General features: G+C 48.4%; 2 protein-coding genes and 1 non-coding gene across 3 annotated transcripts; 1 reads left to right on the top strand and 2 right to left on the bottom strand.

The window, feature by feature from the left end:
• Positions 1–10: 10 nt before the first annotated feature.
• LOC137485453 (cuticle collagen 2C-like) lies at positions 11–2,521 on the bottom strand. The gene is made up of 3 exons (XM_068209978.1): positions 2,331–2,521; positions 71–503; positions 11–29 (listed from the first exon to the last, which is right to left on the bottom strand). Exons 1-3 carry the CDS (start codon positions 2,380–2,382, stop codon positions 11–13), a joined length of 504 nt encoding a protein of 167 aa, XP_068066079.1. The 5' UTR covers positions 2,383–2,521.
• A 1,627-nt stretch (positions 2,522–4,148) lies between these two features.
• TRNAR-CCG (transfer RNA arginine (anticodon CCG)) lies at positions 4,149–4,221 on the bottom strand. Its single transcript has one exon. It is a non-coding gene; the product is annotated as a tRNA-Arg (tRNA).
• Positions 4,222–7,073: 2,852 nt separating this feature from the next.
• Positions 7,074–12,997, top strand: KPNA2 (karyopherin subunit alpha 2). The gene is made up of 10 exons (XM_068209750.1): positions 7,074–7,189; positions 7,285–7,422; positions 8,295–8,383; positions 9,127–9,395; positions 10,581–10,675; positions 10,760–11,023; positions 11,649–11,882; positions 11,962–12,144; positions 12,250–12,399; positions 12,501–12,997. Exons 1-10 carry the CDS (start codon positions 7,115–7,117, stop codon positions 12,591–12,593), a joined length of 1,590 nt encoding a protein of 529 aa, XP_068065851.1. The 5' UTR covers positions 7,074–7,114; the 3' UTR covers positions 12,594–12,997.
• The last annotated feature ends 1,577 nt before the right edge of the window (positions 12,998–14,574 follow it).

The following is a 14,574-nucleotide window of genomic DNA, read 5'->3' as shown; positions in this document are numbered from 1 at the left end:
GTGCAGCGCGTTAGGACCATTGGACTCCCCTGTGCCAGAGTCTGGAAAAGGATCAGCTTCCAGCAGGGACATCGCCTTTGGGTGGGCAGGAGCGGCACGCAGGGCTCGGCCCCCCACGCTGTTGGCAGCCCCGGCCAGCCGCCGGTCCGAGTGCCGCCTGTTGGCCCGGCCGGGCTCCGGCGGCCCGGGAGGAGCCCCCCGGCTCGGGCTGCCCGGCACCGGGAGCCCCCCGCGCTGCCCGAGGCGCTTCCTCAGCCCCGTGCTGTTTTCCAGGGAAGGCTCCGCGCGTTTCCTCTTGTCGGAGGCGGGGGAGGAGATTCGCGGGGGCTTCGGCTGCTGCGGGGGCGCGGGGGGCGCTCCCGGGAGCCGGCCTTCCCCGGCATTCCCGCTGGCACTGCCCGCGCCCCGCGCTGGCGCTGTCACCTGGGCGTCCGCAGCAGCTGCTGAACTTGAGACATCTTTGCTGAGAGCCTGGCCGGGCTTCTCAGCGTAGAGCAGGGATCCTGCAGGCAAAAAAAAAAAAAAAAAAAAAAAAAAAAAGAGAGAGAGAGAGAGAGAAAATCAGCGGTTTAAGTCTTTTATTCCAAATGTTTCAGAATGGGAAGATTTGAGGCTCTAATCCATAAGTGAGGCCTTCAACAATAAGACATAAAACTAATAAATAGCTCAGTAGATGAAGCACAGTAGAGCTCCTCATTCCTCTACTGAGATATTGATGGTCCAGTACAGGGAATGCAGCTGTGTGAGCAAAACAGGAGATTTGCATTTTTACTTTATTATTGTTTCAAATTAAAAACAAACCCTTTTCTCAAACCCCTGAATCTCCAGGGAGCATCTGAGGAAACAAGGTTCACGTTGCCATTTGGGATGCTTGTTTAAGAGAACTATTTGGTTTTCCCATCCATGGGATGCCTGTTGACAATGTCAGCCAGACTTCAGTGGCTTTGGATGCTACTGGAAAGGTCTTTATCCACAGTTTTGGATCTCTGACTTGAGCATGTATTAGCAGTAATTAGGCTAGTGCTGCCGAGTAACAATTATTTCAGGGCTTTGTTTAATTTGAGAGGACATTTGAGAAAGAGAGGAAGTGTCTGGGAATCCAGGGGAAAAAACAACTTAATGGCACTGTTCACAGAAGCTGGGCAATCACCTACACTTACATTTATACCTTCACCTTGATCTCTTGAACCTCACAAAGAAAAATGACCAAAATGTTTAGCCTGGCAGGAGAGAAACTTCCCCTGGCAGTCTATTTTCCTTTTCCTTTAGATCTTCCCTGCTGCAGGCTTGGAGTGAGCCAGCAGAGTTTTCACACAGCTCACCCACACACAGCCTCTGTCTGGTGTTCACGGCCGTGGTTATTCTGTGTAGGAGGCTGATCCCAGCTCCTTGTGTGAAAAGAGGGATTTGACATACACAGATGAACAACGTCCTGGTTTATCTCCTATAACTGACTCAACTGCTGACCTTGCCACTTCTCCCCCTGTGCTCTCACCAGCTGCTGTCATGGGAAAGATTCCCTGATATTTGGGCTGGCCACACGTAAAGTCAAAAGAATGTCCGTGGAGAGAGGGGTGGAAGAAGTCCAAGCTGCCAAAAGCAGCAGGCAAGGGGGGTTTGGAGATGGTTCAGTGTGAAGCTGTGCCCTCTGAACAGGTGTCTCAGACTTGGGTGTGCAAATAAACTCTTCTACCACTTCATCACGCCTTCTCAGTCACGGATTGTATCACGAAATAGTTCATTTTTCTCTACTCAATCTGTTCAGGACCTTGAGGTTCCTCCTCCTGTACCAACATATTCCTGTCTAGTCGTTGCAACCTAAGAAATAGGACTGCAACATAACCAAATCTCAGTGGAACAGATGTAAATGCTATTTCTGTTCTGTCAGTGAGGCACTAAAACCCAAATAAATCCATTCAGGACAGCTTGCTACCGGGACACAGGGCACACTGAACATGTTAAAGTCAGTCAGACACCTGAGTTACAGGTGATGGGGATTAAAAGAGAAAGGTCACATACAAATTATAAAAATCCCAGATGCAGAAGCAAATCCAGCTTCACCTGCCACTGGTGGCTGGCAGGACAGAGCACCAGCTCCCTGCCTGCTTCTGCCAGGTGCTCTTAATTCTTCCCAATGCTGGCAAATTAAATATTGCAATCTACATTCCCATCCCACAAACACGTAGAAATGTTTCGTTTTTGAGCCCTCACTTGCTGAAAAGGCTGCAGGCTGGGGGGCTGCCTGGGCAAGGGCTTGTAGGAAAGTCCTTAGCCTCCCCTGCTTGCGAGGCACACGCGCCCCAGCCCCGCTCCGAAGGTAACAGACTTACCAGAAGATGATCTAATGACAACGCAGAGGAGCCAGAACACTTGGGTTGTCATTTTGAAGTAAAGTTTTTCCAGACTCAAAATGAGCTGGAGTCTTTTATGCCCTTCCCCCGATCCATGCTAATGAGAGGCAGCCTGGGGGGAAACGGGAATCTCTCTCGCTGGACAACCCACTGGAGCAGGACCAAGCTGCTGCCTCCACCAGCCCTGCCTGGGAGGAATGTGCTGCTTCCCATCGGCACATCCCCCTGGCTGCATCACCTGTGTCCCGGGAACACCACACCCACACGTGCTTCTGGCAGCAGTTTTTATTTCGGGGAGAGTCTTGCCCTCCTCTGGCACTCTGGAGGGAATAGTCATAGGGAACACGGCTGGTTTTGCTGGCTGTGGAGAGCTGTGTTCTGGGGGGAACTGGGAGGTGCTGGAATACACCACACCGGGGACACACGGTCTGTAAAGGACATGCATGACAATGGAACATGTCTGGGGATTTCTGGCCACCTCCAGTGATACAGCTGCTAATCTCCTCTTTTAGTTTCAGGAACCAGTTTCAGTGATTCTTTTCAGACTGAAAAATGCAGTAGTGACTGTCCAGTCCAAGGGAAAGCTCTGCTGATCCCACACAGCTTTATTTTTAAATCTCTCTTTGCCATCATGTAGAACTCTGCAAATTTTCACACACCAAGCCAACCCTGATTTGGATTACTGAATTAAGAAGGCTTATTTCTAAGTGACCTTATTGCTACACAAGATTTCCATTGTGACAGTTTAACTCACCAGCTGCTGCTGGGTGCTGTGGAAGCTGTTCATGACATTAAGGGACAACCAACAATTTAAAACTCCATAAAGGCACTGAAAGGTTCATGAAACCCACCCTTGACAGAAAATCTAACCCTCAGCAATGCCTGTGGCATGGGATTCAGTGTTGCTTAGTTTAAGCAGTTTGTTTTGTCCTGCCTTAATTAAGCATTTCAATAGGATTCCCAAAAGCTCAGGGCTTTGTCTCCAGCAGCCATGGGTGAAGATAAAGAAAATTCACCGGAATAGTGTGGAAAATAAATGACATTTCACCACATCTATTACTCAAGGAGTTACTTTTCCACTGCAGCATTTACTAATCCCTGTTTTCCTCTGTTATTTGAGACATTTTAATTCCAGAACCATCCCAAGATAGCTATTACGGGAATAGGAGTGTAAACTGAGGATGAGGGAGAGGAGGGCTCCTCCATTGCTTTGGTGAGCAGCAGGTACCTGCAGCAAGCAGGAGAGTGAGTGCTAGCACTGGGGAGGGAGGAGGATGGATGGATGGATGGATGGATGGATGGATGGATGGATGGATGGATGGACGATGGATGGATGGATATACACACACGTGAGCGTCACACAGACCTGTATTCCAAGGATTCTTCTGTTGAATTAGCTGGTGGTGCAATTCAATCCTCATTCATATACAGCTGTGTCTGCACTGTTTCCCCAGACTCTTTACCTGGACAGGATCTCCGTTAAGAGCACAGCAGTGGTGTTTGGACCACTCCCAGCATTCCAGCAGCCCCGGGATGCTCGAGCAGCGGAGATGGAAAAGCCTTCCCAGCAGCGCTGGGCAAAGCAGAGACCGAAAGCGCCGCGGCCACCTCCATGCCCGGCTGCTCCCCGGGTCCCACTCGCAGGATCCCCGCAAGAAGCGCGGCTGCCCCAGGCGGGGCGCGGTGCCCGGGCAGAGAAGGGGCTCGGGGGCGGGCCCGGGGCAGCTGCGGGTAAAAGATTCGGGGGTGCTGGCCCCGCGGAGTCACCCGCGGCAGCGGCACAAAAGGAGCGCGGCACGACCCAGATGGGACTCGAACCCACAATCCCCAGCTCCGGAGGCTGATGCCTTATCCATTAGGCCACTGGGTCACCCAGCAGCAGCTGCGCGCGCCGCCCGGTAAGAGCCCCGCCCGGCCGGCCCCGGCTCCGCCCCCCGCGCGCCCTCACGTTTTCCCCGCTCGCCGCGGGCCGGCCCCGCCCCCCCCCGCACACCATTGGTCGCGGTGACCGCAGGCCCCGCCCCGCGGCGCGTGCCCGCGGCCCCGCCCGCGCCTCAGAGCGGGTTCCCGCCCTTGGCGCGAGCGCGTGCCTGTCAGACCCGCGCGCGGCCGCCTGAGGGGACCCGCCCGGGGCCGCCCCGCCCGTGCCGGGGCCGCCCCGCCCGTCCCGGGGCCGCCCCGCCCGTCCCGCGTCTTTCAGCTTTCCCTCACGGGCCCGGTCCTGGCTTCTGTGCTGCGGCCGGTAACTCCATCCAGTCCCGGCGGCTCCACATTCGGCCTTCGCAGGCAGCTCCCCCTCCTCAGTGCTCTGTGACCCCTCACGGCCCCTTTGCCCGCCTCACACACACCTTCTGCTGCCCCATAAGCTCAACCGCAGCTTGGCCGCTGTCCTGCTCCAGCTGCCCAGTCTCCCTCCACCTCTCCGTCGCTTCGGAGCTGTCACCTCCCTCACAGCCCGCACCGCTTGCAGCACCTCGCACACACCGCCTCGGGCACCTCAGGCACTGCCAGCCCTCTCCCGAGCCCTCAACACCAATCCCTGTGCCCAGATTTCACTGCTCCAGACCATGCACTGCCAGCGATTCACGACCCAATGGAATTTCTTCATGCCAACCTTCCAATCCTTCAGGAAAGCAGGTTTTTTACCTCTATTTCTGCTTTTGAACTGCCTTTTTTTTTCTTTGTCAAACTTCTTGTTTAATATCTCCATTTGTTAGCAATGTGCTTTCTCTTCTCTTGGCTTCCCTGCTCTTGTTTTTGTAGGTGTTTTTTACAAAGCTCAGCACTGTAAGGCCTAAAACCAGCTATATGAGATATCACTGGTAATTCCTTCTCCTCAGCAAACACCCTCCACACCTTTGTGTGCCTACAGATTGGTATAAGTGGTTTAATGTTGTGGCTTAGCACACAGACATATCGATGTGCATGCCTGACACTTCTCTGTGTTGTACCTTGTAAGTGTCTCAAATGTCAGAGTTGCTGTCAGAGTCGTGTTTTCCCTGTTTCCCAAAAGTTATATGGTTTGAATATCTCCTGTGAAAATCAGTGTTCTTTTGTATTCCATCCCTCATGAGCAGGGCAAACCCATCGGAAGCAATCTCATCCCTATTCAGGCCATACCACGGGGGCAGGAATCCTTTGCTTTTGTTATTCCGTATGATTTGGTTTTCATCCGCCCTGATGGCTGTAGAACGGCTTTCAACTGCAATCTCATATCCCCTTTACTTTGCATTTCTGTGAACCACATTTCTAGGAGACAATAAGTGACACATGGAGCCATGGAATCACAAAATGGTTTGGGTTGGAAGGGTCCCTAAAGCTGACCCAGTTCCACCCCCTGGCATGGGCAGACCCTCCATTACCCCAGGTTGCTTGGAGTCCCATCCAACCTGGCCTTGGACACTTCCAGGGATGGGGCAGCCACAGCTTCTCTGGGAACCTGTGCCAGGGCCTCACCACCCTTACAGGAAAGGATTTTTCCCCAGTATCCCATCTAAACCCACTCACTTTTGCTTTGAAACCATTCCCCTCGTCCTGTCACTACACGTCCGTGTCCCAGGGAAAGCCTGCGGTGCCCCGCTGGTTACTGAGGCAGAATCTGCGCTCTGCATGAGGGAATGGGTGTTTCTGCCCCAAACCGCTCAGAGCGAGGCCCCTCCGGGGATACAATTCCCTCCCTCCGAGCCCCCGCTCCCGTCCGGGATATCACCGAGCCCGGCCCCGTGCACTACAGCTCCCGGCGTGCCCCGCGCCGCCCCACCGAGGCTTACCGGCACTACCCGCGTGAGGCACGCCGGGAGCTGTAGTACGGGGCCTTGTGATGACGTCACATCCGAGCGGCTCTTCCGGGAGGGCGTTCCTCGTCACGGCGAGCCGGGCTGCTTTCAAACCGGCCAATCAGAAGGCTGCTTTGGCTCGAACTGGCCAATGGCAGGGCGCGGCCGCGGGAAATTTAAATGCCGCGTGGGGCGGCCGTGGGCAGTGGCAGCGTGCGGCGGCAGCGGAGCGACCGGCGGTGGCTGCGGCCGAGGTGCGGGGACCGGGACCGGGACCGGGGATGCGGGTCCCGCGCTGTCCTTTTGGAAAGAGCCCTGCTCTGCCCGCAATTCCGCCGGGGCCTCTCTCCGGAGCCCCTACGTTTCCGCTGACTGCGCTGGGGCTGACAGGGCTGGTGTATCCCAGCGCGGGTTGTCGCTCCGGCGGGGCTATGGCCGCAGCGAAGCCAAGCTGGTTCTTATGCTGGGGGTGGCTGAGCTGTAGGGGTTTCTTCGTTACCCGTGTAGCCGTTGTTATGTGCTGCTCGCTGCACACGCGTGGCAAATGCCCCCCGGCGTCCTTCCCATGGCGAGAGCTGGCTGTTCTCGTCCAAAAAGGTCGGGGTGGGGCTGGGTGGGATCTTGTACAGCATAGGTACGTGATAGTGAAAATAGTATTTTAACAGCGTGTGTGTGTTGTCTGTGGAAAGGAAAATCTATGTTGCTTCTGAAAATAATAGCTAGTAGTATTTGGTTCCAAGTGTCTTAAAATCGTGTGACTGTGTCTTCTGCTTTTGTGTTGATGCTAGAGTTTGTTGTAACATCTGGCTGTTTAAAGAGACAGCTGTTGATCAAGTCAGATGTTGTTATAGTATTAATGCAAACAAATGCCTATCATTCTTGAGTATGGATCCAATTTTTAAAATTAAACTTTTGTGGAGTAAGTTTTCCTTTGCTCTGTTTTCAGGCTCGTTTTTATCTGTCCCACTAGAAAATCTAGCAAGCAAGATGTCTACTAATGAGAATGCCAATACACCCTCAGCTCGATTAAACAGATTCAAGAACAAAGGAAAGGACAGCACAGTGAGTACTCTGGTGCAATTAGTACTTTAGCCAGCCATTGTCTCTTTAAATCTAAGTTTTGAAAGCCAAGAACTTACTGAGTGTTTATCCTCCAGGAGATGAGAAGGCGGCGCATTGAAGTCAATGTGGAGCTGAGGAAAGCTAAGAAAGATGACCAGATGCTTAAAAGAAGAAATGTGAGCACTTTACCAGATGATGCTACTTCTCCCCTCCAGGAAAACAGAGGCAACCAGGTAAGTGGGTACTTGAAATAGACACACTTGGAGGGCCTTACTGTCTAAGGTGCTGCAGCCAGGCCAGCATGAATCCATTCTGGAGGGCAGGACAGCACTGCTACATCTGCATTAATAACTCAGGCCTGTATTGCCACCTCTAATGGACAGCACTCTTAAACACAGCTGGGGATGCCTTAAGTTTTAGCTTTCATATTTTTCAAGTTCTATGCTGCTTTAGTGTGTAACTCTGAGCTTCATATTAAGTGTTAGCAAGTTCTCTTCACAGGGTAGGTAGACAAAACAATCCCTTTCCAGCTTGTCCAAGGACAACTATTACAACCTCCAGGCCCAAAAAGTATAAACAACAGTGAATTGGAGAGAAAAAAATAAAGAGGGTGGAACTTTATAATCTAAAGCTATAATTGGACAATTAACTCCAATATGCAAATGGACCAAAACTTACAGAAGTGTCAGACCTTGTGACCATGGTCTACTTTGTGACCATTTTGGTTCATCTTTAGTGCAGCCCTGGCCAGGTTCTTGTACTGCCCAAGGTGTATCCATTAAGGCCTTTTAATAAATATCTACTTTATGCTTTAACTCTCTCTAGCTTTTGTTCTAAGTCAGCCTTCTCAAGGCATCACTGGCTGCAGCTACATTTTAAGCCTAACATAACTGGTATAAAGCCCTTGGTTAAAAAGGCTTTCAGCAGTTCAGGTAACTGTAGATGAAGCTGTAGCTGATGAGGCTTTGAAGTATCTCATGGTGGTGGTACTAAGGGAAGTGGCTGTAAATTGGGGCCTATTCATGGTATTGTGCAAGAGCTCTTTGTGCTCAGGAATACACATGACTGTCCCAGTGACACACTCATGTAACCTTTTCTTGTACAGGTTTTGGCACACTGGTCAGTTGAAGAAATAGTCAAAGGAGTTAATAGTAATAATATGGAGCTTCAGCTACAGGCTACTCAAGCTGCCAGGTAAGTAGTTCAGAGGAAACCAACTCAGCTGTGCAAGCCAATAACTAGGCAAGGTGAGAGAATTGACTTATGAGCCTAAATGGCTGCTTATGTCTCTTATCAGGCAATATTTCAACAAACACCATCTTATATACCATGTTGAGGTACCCATAACTTAGGCATAGTTTTATTGAAACCATGTGGCTTTTGAATATTTAAAGTGCCTGAATATTTTAGTAGGAAGAAGTAATTTGCTCTCGTCGTGGCAAATTTAACAGTAGTCACCTTTGATTTGAAGGAGTAATTATAGTAAACACTTTATTATAGCAAAGTAAGGTACCTTTTAAACTGTGTTGACACTTAGGTCTGATATGTATGAGTGTGGCAATCCACTTTAGAATAATGTGAACAGTAAGATGACTAGGGTTTAAAGTCTGCCAAGTTTGTTTCTCCTTCCAAATCTAAAATATCCTTTAATAAGCTTGCATATTGCTGCAGTGCTGCTTCTGGCAGTCACTAACCTCTCTCTGTTGAAAAGCCTCTAGCAGTTCAGATGTGTAATGATTCCTGCAGGTCTGCTTTGCTTCAGAGGCCTAGGAAGCCAGTGTTCATCGTGCCTGCATTTCTTTCATGCTGTGTTATGTTGCCTTGTATGAATGTTAAGACAATGCTAAACTCTTTTCAAATGGTGCTTTTAAGACTTTAATTTGTTGTTCAGATATCTGCAGGCAAAAAAAATGCTTCCTGTTTGCCTTCCTCCTTAGGAAACTCCTCTCAAGAGAGAAGCAACCCCCAATAGACAACATAATTCGGGCTGGTTTGATTCCAAAGTTCGTCTCGTTCCTGGGCAGAGCAGACTGCAGTCCCATCCAGTTTGAATCTGCCTGGGCGCTCACCAACATTGCCTCTGGCACATCAGAGCAAACCAGAGCAGTGGTGGATGGAGGGGCAATTCCAGCCTTCATTTCCCTGCTGGCCTCTCCACACACTCACATCAGTGAGCAGGCTGTGTGGGCCTTGGGGAACATTGCAGGTATGTCCATCTACTGCACAGCTCTAATTATTCTCCTGATAGGAGGTTGTAGTCAGGTGGGGTTGGTCTCTTTCACCAGGCAGCAACTGACAGAACCAGTGGACACAGTCTCAAGCTGCACCAAGGAAAGTTTAGGTTGGATATTAGGAAAAGGTTTTTTACAGAAAGGGTGATAAAGTTACTGGAATGGTCTGCCCAGGGAGGCAATGGAGCCACCATCCCACATGTCTTTAAAAAAAGACTGGATATGGCACTGGGTGCCAGGGTTTAGTTGAGGTGTTAGGGCAGGGTTGGACTCAATCTTTAAGGTCTTCCAAACTAGTCATTCAGTGAATTCTGTAATTCAGACCTGTGCCCTTGTCTGAGGTGGGAGGACATCACTCCTGTTGTGCCATGCCCTGTGCTGAGCTGCTTAGGAGCTCTGCCCCAATGGCTTTCCAGTCATGACATGCCCTGCATTGCAGAGTGAGCTGCAGCAAACCTTGTCTTCAGACCTCATGCAATGCCTGGCACAACTGTGGGTTGTGTTGTGGGCACTGCCTCCAGATTTCAGCTCAGATTTGACGGTTCTCTAATCATGCTACAGCACAAACCTTTCTCAGACATTGCAGTGCTTTTGTGACTCAGCAATGAGTTCTGCCCTGTGTGTTGACTAAAAGGGGGAAGGCAGGAAGCAGTGACTCGAATAATTGGGATTTTCTTAGTTTGTCCTTAGAGTTTTAAAATAAATTATAAGGTATTTATTAAACCTTGCAATAGAATTCTCAGTCAAACTCTGACATGCCATCAGCATTATTCTGTAGCACCCAATCATGCAGCTGATTATTATAATGTATTTCAAGTCCCATATTGTGGGGAAAGTTCTAGTGTAGAGCTTAGATTTGTCTGCAAAGAAACATGCAAGACCCTGCATGGTGATGAACTCTTAGGAAAAGCTGTCTAGAAAGCAGTCTACATTACCTCTTCTTCCAACACAAAAGGTGAAGCTCAGTGGCTGGATTGAACATGCTTGTCATGTGACTGAACCGTGGCAGTAGTCCTTTTGTCCTCTCGTTCCTTATTTTATCCAGCATTTCTCAAGGGCTAGAAGAATTAATCCTGTAACACATAGTGGTTCTGTGTACACATGTTCCTTTTTTTCTGGTCTTCACCTGGCTTTTTTTTTTTTTTTGGTTTTTTTTCCAGGGGATGGTTCTGCCTACAGAGACCTGGTTATTAAATATGGTGCAATCGAGCCACTGCTGAGTCTCCTCGCTGTTCCTGACCTCTCTTCCCTGGCTGTAAGTGTGCAGAGTGATTCAAGTTACAATTACTGAGTAGAACCTAGCTGAACTATTGCTAACCATTTATTCCAACCATTGTAGTCTGGATATTTACGCAATGTTACGTGGACCCTCTCAAACCTGTGTCGCAATAAGAATCCTGCACCTCCCATAGAAGCCATCCAGCAGATCCTGCCAACTCTTGTCCGGCTCCTGCACCACGATGACCCTGAGGTGTTGGCAGACACATGCTGGGCAATTTCCTACCTCACAGATGGTTCCAATGACAGGATAGAAGTTGTTGTGAAAACTGGATTGGTGCCACAGCTTGTGAGACTCCTGGGATGTAGTGAACTGCCAATAATGGTAAGTGATTGAATATGCAGGCTGCTGTGCACTTGTAGCCATGATTCAAATTAAGCAAGTTAGGGAGTGTAGTGTCCATGGAACTGAATGGCTCTTTTCATACATGAGTCAGGTACCTGTTCTAATTTTTGTGAAGTGAGACATCAGTTTCTCTCCTGCCTGGGTGCTGTCCCACATGAGGCAGACTGCTGCTGCTGACTATCAAGCTGCTTTACATAATCATTGGATTTACTTCACAGGCCAGCACAACAGTCAACATTCACTAAAGCTTGCCTTTCAATTGCTGTTCAGATCCAAATTCTAGGGACAGTGTTTGCCAGTGTGCTCTGTACACTATAATTAGAGCATAATAAAACTGCATTAGTATTTAGCAGGTAGTTTCCCTAAGCTCTGTCATGGGTGGTTGTTTGCAGACTGACCTTGGAAGGTGTGCAGTCTCTGCATGCAGACATGAGTGCCTGCCTGTGGAATGCTAACAAGGAGCACAAACCCCAATTGTACATAGCAGGTCATGCTGTTAACTTGGGAAGGTTGGAGTGGGTGGCCATCAAGTATAGCTGTGTTTGCTATAATCTAATCTGGTTTTGAACAATTTTCCTAAGTATTCTATTTATCTCTGTTTCAGACTCCTTCACTAAGAGCAATAGGAAATATTGTCACTGGTACTGATGAGCAGACACAGGTTGTTATTGACTCAGGAGCACTGGCTGTCTTTCCAAGTCTCCTTTCTCATCATAAAAACAACATTCAGAAAGAAGCAGCCTGGACAATGTCCAATATCACTGCTGGGCGTCAGGATCAGATCCAGCGAGTTGTAGACCACGGTCTTGTGCCTTATCTCATTGGTGTTCTGAGGAAGGTAAACAAAGCCTGTATTTATGATGTTGAGCCTTTTCCTATTACTTCTGTGTTCAAACACTCTGCTTTTACCTTCACAGGGGGATTTCAAATCTCAGAAGGAAGCTGTGTGGGCTGTGACAAACTACACAAGTGGTGGAACTATTGACCAGATTGTGTACCTTGTTCAGGCTGGTGTTCTTGAACCCCTACTGAATCTTCTCTCAACTAAAGACAGCAAAACTGTGCTTGTTATCCTGGATGCAGTTTCCAACATCTTCTTGGTATGTGGATGCAGTATACTTGATTGTCCATGTTGTTGCTGATGGCTCTCCAGTAGCTGCTGTTGCATATCTTTCCAGAGGTAATTCCACACTGTTCTGTTGCAGGCTGCTGAGAAGATTAATGAGACTGAAAAGCTTTGCCTCATGATTGAGGAGTGTGGGGGTCTAGACCGAATTGAAGCTCTCCAGTCACATGAAAATGAACAAGTGTACAGAGCCTCATCCACCATCATTGAGAAATATTTCTCAGCAGAAGTAAGTGACTTCAGGGGTCTTTTCCACTTATTTTCTATGCCAGCACTGACTACTAGATTCAAATGCTACTGCTATTCCAACCTTCTTTTCTTTCCTTCTAGGAAGAGGAAGACCAAAATGTTGTACCGGACTCTACTGCTGACAGCTACACTTTCCAAATCCAGGACAGTACCCCAAATTCTTTCAACTTCTAGGTCTTGCATACACTGCAACCACCTACAAGTGGTTTAGCACCCAAATGACTGCCACCTCTTTGTCTTAATAGTTCCTCTTGCCTTTACTGGTTTTTATGTGTCCTGTAGCACTTTGTCAAATTGAAACATACTTGAACAGTTCAAACTCTATATATATGTGTGAATTTTTAAATGTAAACCTCATTCTTTGAGATATTCTTGTAAATATTTCCTGTTTCTGTCCTCGTCTGGGGAAAGAGAGCATGTGGGCAATTCAGGCCTCTCACAAAGCATTGAGCCACTGCTCCGCAGGCCTCCCCATAGTCTCTTACCTTCTACATGACCTGTTGCAGTAATAAATACACTGAACAGGCTTTTAAGGAAGACCTACTTGAAGTTCAATAAAGTGTTGTCAGTACATCAAATTGAACTGTGTCACTTGCTCTCTCAAAAGCTGACTGATTGGCTAAGTAAACTTAGCCAAAAATAGATAATGGCATGAATGCAGGGCTAAACCATTAGAGATTCAATGCTGAAGATTGTGGATTTAAAGCAGCCTAGTCACACCAAGCTCTGATTTCTGTATACAGCAGCCTTCTATTACAGGACCAAGGAACTGCTGCTGCTCTCCAGGTAATTTCTATAGAAATCTGATTCCTCTTACCCTGTGCATAGCTGAGCTAAACTAGCTTCAGCCTCTTGGAGGAATATTTAAAGGCTAGTCGTGCTACTTAACTGTAAGCAATAGTTTGGAGGAGCGGTAAGTACAGCAGTTACCTGAATATGCATGGAACTGGTTATCCTAGGATAGAGCATAGGAAATGCTTTGAAGCAGTTGCCTGCCCTGAGAGCAAAATGAAGGCATTGTCTTGCAATCGGCTGTCCCTTTATTGCTAAAGTCATTACTTACAGGAACCCATTTTGTACCTTAAAGGGGTTGTGCAGGGTAGGGTTTGCAGGAGGAGGAGTATTGAGTGGAGAACTGTAGTTCTGTTTTCCAGCTTTTTGGAAAAGCTCAATCCAAGTTATTTAACTTGAATCTCCCAGGGTGTGCTGGAATAACCATATTGTCTCAGCTTACTGAGTGTCTAGCTCCAATGATGGTGTAGGAGAGGTCAGAGTTCAGGGTTAGATGTTTGATAAACATGACTTAATTGGACCACAGCATGTCACTTATATTAATAAAAGGTAGGGGGAAAATTCTGATATGTAGGCAATTCTCCCAGAGTTCCCATTGGCTTTGCTTCCACCTTTATGGGTGGAGGGGAATAAAAAACTCAAACAAGTACAAAACAAAAAAAAAAAACCCTCCTTTATTCTGCTAGGTGAACCTGATATAATCTGGTATTGTCTCCTGTATTAGTCACCTTTTGTATGCGTCCAAGTTTATTTTGAAGTGCAGATGTGTAGAAAAGTGGTTTGGGTGTAACTCTTTGGCAATCCAGGGAAGATCAGGTGTGCTTAATGAAGAATTAGCTCTTGTGTGCTGCTAACAAAGATCTCTTTAAATGTGTTATTGCTAATGTAGATGATGTCACTCTTGCTTTCATTAGTGTGGGGCAGGTCTGCTGCTCCCTATCCCACACTTGCTGGCAAATGGTTCCCTCCCTGACTGGAGGCTGGTGATGACATCCATCCCTGGGACCTCTCTGGAGCCTGGGTATTGCTGGGTTGTGATAAAGTTACAAAGGGCAGCAGATAATTAGTCTCTATCTATGGTCCTATACATCTTGTTAGCTACAATACTGTTTTGTGCAGAGCAATCTCTGAGAGTCACTGCCATGTTGATTGTCCTGCCGGGCTATTGGAGCTGTGGGAGTTCCTGCATCCAGCTCAGAACCTGATCCTGGTGACACATTACTGTCAACTGATGTACCAGCAGGGGCTGCGGTTCTACCTGTCGCAAAGGACACTGGCTTGTAAAACACACCGTCCTGAACGGATTCGTGATGACCTTCATACTTCGGCCTGTACCACTTTAACTGCTTTTCTTTAACTCCAA

The sequence above is a fragment of the Anomalospiza imberbis genome, chromosome 19 (genome assembly GCF_031753505.1).
Source record: "Anomalospiza imberbis isolate Cuckoo-Finch-1a 21T00152 chromosome 19, ASM3175350v1, whole genome shotgun sequence".
Taxonomy (NCBI): Eukaryota; Metazoa; Chordata; class Aves; order Passeriformes; family Viduidae; genus Anomalospiza; species Anomalospiza imberbis.
Note: the sequence above shows the minus strand (reverse complement) of the source record. Positions and strands in the feature narration are given on the sequence as shown.